The sequence below is a fragment of the Lucilia cuprina genome, chromosome 5 (assembly GCF_022045245.1).
Source record: "Lucilia cuprina isolate Lc7/37 chromosome 5, ASM2204524v1, whole genome shotgun sequence".
NCBI lineage: Eukaryota > Metazoa > Arthropoda > Insecta > Diptera > Calliphoridae > Lucilia > Lucilia cuprina.
In genome coordinates this window covers 30407395-30417542 of record NC_060953.1, presented here as the reverse complement: position 1 = coordinate 30417542, position 10148 = coordinate 30407395, and the positions used below count along the sequence as shown (strand labels likewise).

The following is a 10148-nucleotide window of genomic DNA, read 5'->3' as shown; positions in this document are numbered from 1 at the left end:
TTTTTGGCATTATTTAATACAGTTGTAACTTAATATAAATGCTATGTTTATTTTTCTGAATTTTGGATTTTTATCGATTATAGCTTAGCAATAATATATAAATTTGAAATGATTCTTTCTTATCTGGGAATTTCTAAATGGTAAAACGGTATTCATTGATTGTCTGGCAACATTATCCTGCAAAAAGTTGGCATCGCATTCGACAATTAAATCATATGGTTACCGTAGTTGCCAGCTAAATTTTTCGAATCAAAATTGTAAGGCGCAATTTACATGAAGACTTTTTAGTTTTTTTCTCATTCTTTTCTTTATCCGTGAAATTGAGTAAAAAATTAGACTTTTTTAAATTCTTCAAAAACCTATAATTCAACATGATAAATTGAGGTCAAATTTAAAGTTTATTTTGCAAAACTTGAAAAAACTTAAATGTGTGAATGTATTATAAAATAAAATTTTCTAAATGTATTTGACGATTTTTTAATTATTTGTTTTTGTGGTTTAATAAAATAAATCTGGCAACCACAATGGTACGGCAACTTTGTGCATCAACTGTGATAAAGAAAAAAATTAGTTTAAGCACGTTCGCGATTATAGTTGGTTGTTGGTGTATATTTTTTCTCCTTGAAGCGGATTTTGTAATCATTGTTAATTTTTTACATCTTAAAGAAAAATTCACGGTGCTTTAATGCTGACACGTTTCCGTTTTTAAGTCTTATTGGAATCGGAACACACTGCCAAAGGTTTTTTCATTCCTAAGTTACAAAGTCTCCAACAACAAAACGCTTTCTCTTTAAATCAAATCGCCAGCAAAAAAATCAAGTGTACCTGTATTTTGTTTTATTTTTGTAATAAAAAAATAATAAAAAGCATTTTAATAAGTGAAAAGTAATTAATAAAAGGAAATGATGACCAGTGAAGAGAAACCTATTCGTGTTGGATCTAGAAAGAGTGAGGTAATAACATATTGAATGTATTAAATAATTATTTTCAAATATTGTTGTTGGTTTTGGGGTTAAGCAACAATCAATTGTTAGTGCGTGTATGCGTTATTTCATTTAAAAAAAACTGCGCTTAAAAGAATTTTTCATTTATTCATTGACAACTACAAATTTATATACATACATACACTGTCTATGTACATGCATATCATAAGAGCAGTGTTATACAATCAATCTTGCCACAAAAAGTAACCAAACTAAAGTTTGGACTGTATACATTTTTTGGTGATTATCATACAAACACATATCCGCAATATTTGAAAATAAATAAATGAATGTATGTATATTATTTTAAAGTTCGTAAAATAAAAACAATGTATATTTGAACATACATAAAATGTATGTATGTTTGTCTGTACATTCATTTGTTACTGAAGCCAAGATTATCAAGTACATACCTACAATTGGAGATAAAATTTTTAAAGATACTTATAAAAAAATTTGTTTATTATTCACAGACCAGTTCTTTTAAGATTTACAAAAAACACGACATTCACGAATTTAAAAATATTTATACAAATAAATGTAATGAAGTGATTAGGAAACTTTATACCTATTATGAACTTTGTACAACATTTTAAGCAGCTACAATTTGTTTGCGTTGTTAAACCACAATATACAACCAAAACAGTGGGAATTGAAATTTATTAATTGTTAATTAAAATGATATACATATATTAATTAAACCTGTGCATCTAAAAATAATATTACTGAATACCTATAGTTGCTATATAGAACTCCCGATTTTTATACCCTACACCACTTTAGTGGGGAGGGTATATTGGGTTTGTGCTGATGTTAGTAACATACAAAAATATTCATCCTATACCCACCTTAAAGTATACCAATCGGCTTAGAATCATTTTCGGAGTCGATTAAGCTATGTCCGTCCGTCCGTCTGGCAGGCTGGCTGTCCATGTAAACCTTGTGCGCAAGGTACAGGCCGCAATTTTCAAGATAATTGGATGAAATTTGGCACACACGCTTCTTTTGGCCCAAGGAAGAAGTCTATTGTAAATGGTTAAAATCGGTCCATTATTTCGACTAGCCCCCATACAACCGAACCCCCAAATATGGCCTTTTGGCTTATAATTGATTTAAATGATCCATTGTGTTAACAAAAGTCAACAAAACTTAGTTTTATACAACTTTAAATGACACTCCCGATTTTTATAATGATCGGGCTTCATTTGACCCTATCCCCCATACAAACTCCCCTTCAGAAAATGACTTAAAGGTCAAAATTCACTTACAAACACTAATAACACTTTTAAATTCTACATAAATAATATTGAAGAAGACGTAACTCCCCTACCAATATTTTTAAGGATAGGGCCATATTTTGCCCTACCCCCCTTTAAGCCCTCTTAAAAAAGTCTCGTTTTTTGCCAAAAAAAGTAAAAATATTCCGAAATAAAGTTAAAAAAATAAACCAAATGCTTAATTTTTTTAAATAATCCCCATTTTTAACATACATACTGACTGGTGTAGGGTATCATATGGTCGGCTACGTCCGGCTATACATTCATACTTGTTTAACATTATATGCTATTTATTACTTCATTCATACATACATACATACATACATACATACATACATACATACATACATACATACATATGTATGTATAATTGATTTTATTCAGATTCATTAATGTAATTTTGATGAAATGTAAAAAAAAACAGATACCAAGGTCTACTTGTACTTTTTCGTACATTGAAATTAACTTTTAGAATTTTCTTTAGTATTCAACATAGAAATTTGAAATTAAACATGCTGTCCTAAGTTAATGAGAATCTATAAGAATTGACTTTTTGGGTACTTCTTCCTTACGTGCTGAATGGATATCTGTAATAACAGCCATTTTCTAGTTTTCATTCTTCATTTGGTACTTATTTTTATTAATTGTAATACTAAAATTAGACACAACAAATCAAACAAAGAATGGACTTCTGAAACATCAAAAACAAACATACATATGATACCGATAGAATGAGATTTTATAAGAATGGTTAATATTTTTCTGCAATATTAATATTTTTTTCATTTTATAACGATGAGTATTGCAAAGAACGTAGTATCTCATAATGTAAAATGCTAAACAAACGAAGATCCGCCTAATTAAAAATATAGAAAAATTTTCTGTATCATAAAATTAATTAAATTTTTCTTTCTTTCAGCTGGCTCTCATTCAAACGAAACATGTTATTTCACTCTTACAAAAACTCTATCCCAATAAAAAATTTGAAATACGTAAGTGGAAAATATAAAATTTAAATGATTCTATAATACACAGTATCGTCAGAACTGAATAACAATATTCACACTTTAGCTCTTATGTACTGTTATTTGTATGCATATATATTGTCCAAAATGCATATTGATTTTATTATTCGAGTGGTTTGTAAAGGTCTAAACTTTATTTTTAGTTTATGTAAAAATCATATCATTCCATACCTACTTTATATATCAGGTTTTTCAAATGCGACCATTAGTTGAAATATAGTAAAATGTCATAAAACATTCAATTCTATATAACTTAAACAAAAATGTTTGATTTATTTCGGTCTTGAAGTAAATTAGAGGTATGTACATTAGACGGACTCACAAAAAATGGTGCTTGAGTTACCACCCTCAAAATATTCGCTGTTATGTAATATGATACTTTGGGTTTAGTGTTGTCCATTCGTGAGCTGAACAGTTTTCAAGAAAATATCATATTTTTCATGTTAAATACAATTTTAAAACCCCTTTCCAACGATACGCCGTATTGGAAATTTTGTTTCGAAACAAAACAAAACAAACCTTTGCATTACTTTGAAGTACTCGACTAATGACTTTCTTTTAATCTAATATAGAAGTACTTTATTTTCGGCTTTTTTGTTTTGTTTGCACATTTTATTTAATTGCGTGTTAAGAATTGTGTTTTATAAAAAAGAAAACAACATTAACATTGTATCTGAAAACCATTATTTGACACACAATAAAATATCTAAGCAGTGGTGCAGTGAGTAGAACATTTAACTAACGAGCCGAAGTCCCTGGTTCGTATTCTGACTGGCTCTTTTTTATTATTAAAAACAAAACAACTTACTCAACAACTTCTTTGTAAGGAAAAATGTACTTCTTTAACTTCCTATTTGTAAGCGAGCGTAGAAGTACTTGCCTCCAATGACATCACCGTGTTAAAATAATGAGTTAAAATGCTAATTAAGAAGTAGTGAAAAGAGGTTTTATTATCATTTTAACTCATTACTTTTCAAAGTTTTTCCTGGGGGCTTATTCAGAAACAATAATACACGAAAACGGTAACATTAATTAATATGACTTAAAAACGACATTTTTAAATTAACAAACAATATTGGACTAATGGACATTGTAATACATTTATGATAATAAAATATGCTAAGCTGAAATGCCATACTACCCAGCAAAAAAAGACGTGCAAAAAAGTAGTAAATGCATGGGTTGAACTGATAATGAACTGGTTCATATTTAGGGGAAACATGCATGATTTTAACATTAGCGTGCCATTGGCGAACATGACTTCGTATTTGAATAATAGCACGTCATTAAAATGAGTGCTTATAACCAGTGAACATTCGATAATTCTCATGGAAATTTTCATTGGTGCACTATATTAACTATATGCACTATACTACTATTCATCTTTTAAGAACTTTTTACGAACTTCTAGCTTATTTTAATCTCTTGTGGGACTTTTAATGTTTTTAGTTTTTGAAACTCTAAGCATTTAATTATTAAAGAGATGGTGTTGTTTTGGTGCGGAACTCTATTTATTTATTTCTTTTATTAATCAAGATGTTAAAATGGTATTTTTAATATTTATTATATGAAATGCACGTTTCTTTTGAATCCTAAGATAATACCAAATTATAGTGAATTTTACAATTCTTATAACAGAATTTTACATAAGTGAATTGTGTGCAATTTTTCATGACTTCACTTATGACAAATTTATAAGAATTTTGGCATGTATTTAAAATGCATTAACAAGAATACGTACAAAAGAAATCATGAACATATCCCTTCTTCTTGAACAACTTCAAAATTTTTTCGCTGGGATACTAAAAATTTCTAATATAACACCATAAAAACATCTATAATAATTACTTCTTCAAACATTTGAATAAAAACGGCAATTAATAAATATTGATTAGTCATTGTTGAATACACTTTTCAAAGTACAATAATGATAAGAATTTTTAGCTTGTAAGAAATAGAAACAGATAATACTTCTTACTTTACGTTTGTTTTTTTACTGCATAATCATTGGTTGTTATATTGTTTTCTATTTATCTTTTTCGTTAATTTAAATATGCCTTATATTTTTGAAAATAGGATGATGAAATATATAGCAAATGGATGTTATTGAAACTTTTTATAACAACCAATTTGAAAGTATGTATGTACTTAGTTACTTATATATACAAAGAAGATCTGTGTTTCGTTTCTAAATATTCCGAAACTCTTATATAACAGAGCATTAGCATGATACACTTTTGTTAGTTGTTAAATAACCTATCGAATTTCCTTTGACTTTAAAAAAAAAATGTGAGCATCCAACTCTTACTTATTGTAATCTAGTTTAAACATCTGATTGTTGATATTAATCTATTTTTCTATGCAATAAACTGGATAACGAAATCAATAATAGAGTTTTATCTAAACACAACTAGATCATACTTGAGTTTAGCTGATATGTATTAAGATTTTTTTATATTTTTATTACCACTTGCTGGCTACGTTATTGCCTTTTCTCAATTGCTATTTGCGTTCGAGACATCTAAATTATTTTCAACGTTTTTGTTGTTCTCAAAAATAGCTTTCGAGGATTAATTATAATTTAATCCCTAATCCTTCAAATGGAGATTCTAAATCAAACTAAATGGACACACAGTTTGAAATTCAACAAATCTTACAATAGAAGTTAAATTTACATATAAAAAATAGTTTTCGGAAACATCATTTTTTAAAAAAGATGTACATTTTAACGTAAAAATCTTTAATTAAAGGAATATTGTGATTATTTTCAAAATACAGAGAGAAATAGTTTGTCCATTACAATTATATTCTAACCTAATTTACCGAGCAGGGTGACGATGACCAAAATCTCTGGTGATAATCGAACCCACAATTCCCAGACTGACAGACCAGCACACTACCAACTGGCCTACCGGGGACCCTTTCGGGGAATTGTTTATCAATAAAATTAATCGAAAATATTCGGAATGGTAATAAAATCCATCCATCTAACTTAAAAAATGTCTTTCTTGAAATGTTTAATTTTGGTTGGTTAATAATTTTAACGAAAAATGTTTTTATATTTTGCACACTGAAATTGCATAGAAATTTGCATAGAAATGGTCACAATCTATATGAACGCATTAAAAAGGTTATATAACAAATCAACTTCCTACCTTCCATAACCATATTTTTATCATTATATCATAGAAAAATTGTTATTCGGTTTAACGAATTTTTCGTTTTTACGAATGGGCCTGACATTAAATCTTTCGTTAAACTGGGGAAACCACTGTATATTGTTTATTATATTTCTAATGTGAGAAAAATAATAAAATTTAATCTATTCTATTTCAGATACCATGACAACTATTGGAGATCGGGTCTTGAATATTTCACTGCCTAAGATAGGTGAAAAAAGTCTTTTTACAAGAGATCTTGAAGATGCATTACGTAACGGTGGTGTTGATTTTGTCGTGCATTCGTTGAAAGATTTACCTACAGCATTACCGACTGGTATGGCCATTGGTGCTGTTCTTGAACGAGAAGACGCTAGAGATGCACTCGTTCTTAGATCAAATTACAAAGGTCATACAATTGATACGTTACCAAAAGGAAGTGTAATTGGTATGTGTTGAGTTTTTTGCTTTTGAATTAAATCATTCTCAAAAACCCTTATTATTTATAGGCACTTCATCTTTGCGAAGAACTGCACAACTTCGAAGGCAATATCCAAATTTGGTCGTTTGTGATATACGGGGCAATCTAAATACCCGTTTAGCTAAATTGGACGCAGTGGATTCGAAGTTTGCTGGTATTATTTTGGCACAAGCCGGTTTGGTGCGTATGGGATGGCATGATCGCATTAGTCAAGTTTTAGAACCAACTGATTTATTGTACGCTGTCGGGCAAGGTGCTTTGGCGGTAGAATGTCGTTCAAATGACACCGAAATTTTGAGCATGCTCCGAAGCCTTATGTGTCTGTCCACTACGTGCCGTATCTTGGCTGAACGGAGTTTTCTCAAAACACTCGGAGGTGGATGCAGTGCTCCGGTTGCTGTCTTCAGCAATCTAAACGGTGATTTGACAAAAGATGCAAACAATTGTGAATCTCTGAATTTACATTTGGATGGTGCGGTTTGGAGTCTTGATGGTTCTCTGGAAATTCGAGAGAAAAGGTCTTGTTCACTTGCCGTACAAGTTGAGAACAACAATATAGAAGGTGATGATAGTAGCAGCGATGAACCCCCGACGAAGCGCACAAGGCATGATAATAGCAACAGCCCCGGATTGCAAAGTCAAAATAGTCCTCCCATAATTAACGATGATGCTGAAGTCGAAGCTTTAACGGAATCTTATAACATTGGCGAATTAGTCGAAAAACATATTAATCTGGCCAGAAAATGTCCAGTTGTGAGTTCGGAATTAAAAAATGATGATGCAAACGGGAATCTGACTATTGAAAGTGGTGGCGGTGATGCCGACAAAACTATGGCAAATGCTTGTCCACTACCGATTGATATTGGGCAAGATGTAATGGGCCAATGTCCGTTTGTAGGCAATGATGCGAAAGTAGCACTTGCTGCAGCCGGGAAATGTCCAATGACAAAAAATAATCTTAATATCAATAATGGTACATCTAGTGGAGATCAAGTTGATTGTCCTCCATCTGTGTCGGCTGCATCGAAATGTCCTTTCGCATCAATGCACAAGCCAAATGATCCTGTGTTTGCTACAAAGGCTCAAAGTAGTGAATCCACAGTGCATGGAAAGTGCCCCTTTTTACAGAAGACTGTTAAAATGTTTGATTATTCTGACGATGAAAAGCCACAATCGCAACATATTTCAAATGTTCTTATTGAAGATGTAGACAATCTGTTCTGTGGACTTTATCAACATGCCTGCCACAATCGTGAATTCTATGTGAAAAGCAATCGACTGGGACAACAATTGGCCGAGGATTTAATTAAAAAAGGTGCCTTAGATGTAATGAAGTCTGCTCAGGCTGAAATTCATAGCAAATCCTAATAAACACCATCTCTACTTGGTGAAAATTGAAATGTGAAATGTTCTTCCTAACTCAAAGTTTCCAGAAATCTTAACGCATATAGGGGCATTATATTAAATTTGTTAGATGAATTGGTCATTGTTACATAATTGTATATGTACACTTTTTGTTTTTTTTTACGTTATTTTTTTGTTATCATTATGCATAAATAGTTTTTTCATTTTTATTATGTTCACCGTAGTTACTTACCTTTAGAATAATTTTGTAATAAACACTACATTTATCAATCATGTTAATCATTTTTATTAATTTTGTTTAAATCTAATTTAAGAAATTTGCTATTGAGTTAAGTTATACGTTTATACACATATACATATGTATTTACGTCCGTATTCAGAAACGACTATTATATATAACAACGGTTTATTAAACATTTTTTCATAAAACACACATTTAAACCATTGCTAACTATAATAATTGTTTTCGAATGCGTCAATAAAGGAAAAAATATTTAAATAAAGGAATGGCATTATTAAGCATTTTCGATTTTATTGTTGATTCTAATGTATTGCATCAAAACAAAGTTCTACACAAAAAAATTGGACTCTCTCGGCCAAAAATATTTTATTGACAAAAAACAAAAGGCCCTACCTACAACAACATTTAAATATTAAAGGTAAAAAGTCCAATTTATCCGTTTGTATTTTAGAGCGTTTCATGTAAGAATACCACTTAGTCGATGTGTATTAATGTACCAAACGCAAGAAAAATAAAAAAATATATATTTTTTTGAAATGATCCTCAGTTCCCTATTAGCGCTTCCTAACCTCAGTGTAATTTTTGAAAAATAAAATATTTAAGATAATTTTTAAGGAAATTTTGAGCTAATTACGGTAAAAATTATTTTAAAATTTGTGTGAAATATTTTTGGTTCACAATATGATTTTTAGTGTGATATTTTAAATTTAAAAATTCTGATTTTTTTCTGGTAACTAAGAAATCTGACGAATTTTGAACTTTGCATATTTTTTAACTTTTTAAATTTTTAAGGTTGATCACACCCTGTAACAATTTTGAAAAAAAGCTTTCACACATAGAAAAGTTGATATGCATGTAAAAATAGATTCCACTTATAGTTATTCTGCGTACTCCGATTTTTATAATCAGATCTTATGTCCTTATAATATGATTTTAAAGTTTAAAGGACTTACAATGTCAAACGAATATTTGAAATATTTATACGTACGTATTGGGGAATCTGTACATTCTGTCTATATCATTTACTTGATTCACTCGTTTTCAACACAAAAACTTTTAACTACTTTTTTGTGACACGTTTTCTTTAAGATTTCTTCTTCTTCTTCTTTAATATTGATGAATTGAAATTAATAATATTATTTTGAAGCAAAGATTCTCAGCTCCATTTGATATTAATATTAATATCAACTTTTTTATATAAATATGGAATTCCATCATTTGAAATCGTATGTCCTTTAAACTTTAAAGTCCTTTTAGAGCAGCATAAGAGCTGATTTTGAAAAACTGAGTACAGTTTCCCGTACACATAGATTTTTTCACGTGTGAAAATGACTGTTATACGGTGTTATACATAAAATCGCAAGTTTAAATTTTTTATTTGGAGTAGTGGTTTAATTGAAATTATTAGAAGTGTATTAAGGGAAAAAATTGGTTTGTATGGGTTAGTTCAGAATGACCTTTGTAAGAAGGTGTTTTATTATGTGTAACATAATCTTCTGTTGAATAAAAGTAAGGTGGATTCGACAAGTTTCACTCTAATATTTAATTCATTAGTCCTTTTGGTCTGTTTTCTATGTCAAGTAAGAAAATTAGCTACAACTTTTTGACTCATCACGTT

At 29.8% G+C, this 10148-nt stretch overlaps 1 protein-coding gene across 2 annotated transcripts; it reads left to right on the top strand.

The window, feature by feature from the left end:
- Positions 1-566: 566 nt before the first annotated feature.
- Positions 567-8801, top strand: LOC111675608 (porphobilinogen deaminase). Of its 2 annotated transcripts, XM_023436389.2 has the most exons (4): positions 567-953; positions 3180-3252; positions 6622-6891; positions 6953-8801. In XM_023436389.2, exons 1-4 carry the CDS (start codon positions 903-905, stop codon positions 8290-8292), a joined length of 1734 nt encoding a protein of 577 aa, XP_023292157.2. In that variant the 5' UTR covers positions 567-902; the 3' UTR covers positions 8293-8801. The 2 variants fall into 2 exon arrangements, with proteins under 2 accessions (XP_023292157.2, XP_046808233.1); XM_046952277.1 differs by lacking the exon at positions 3180-3252.
- Positions 8802-10148: the final 1347 nt, after the last annotated feature.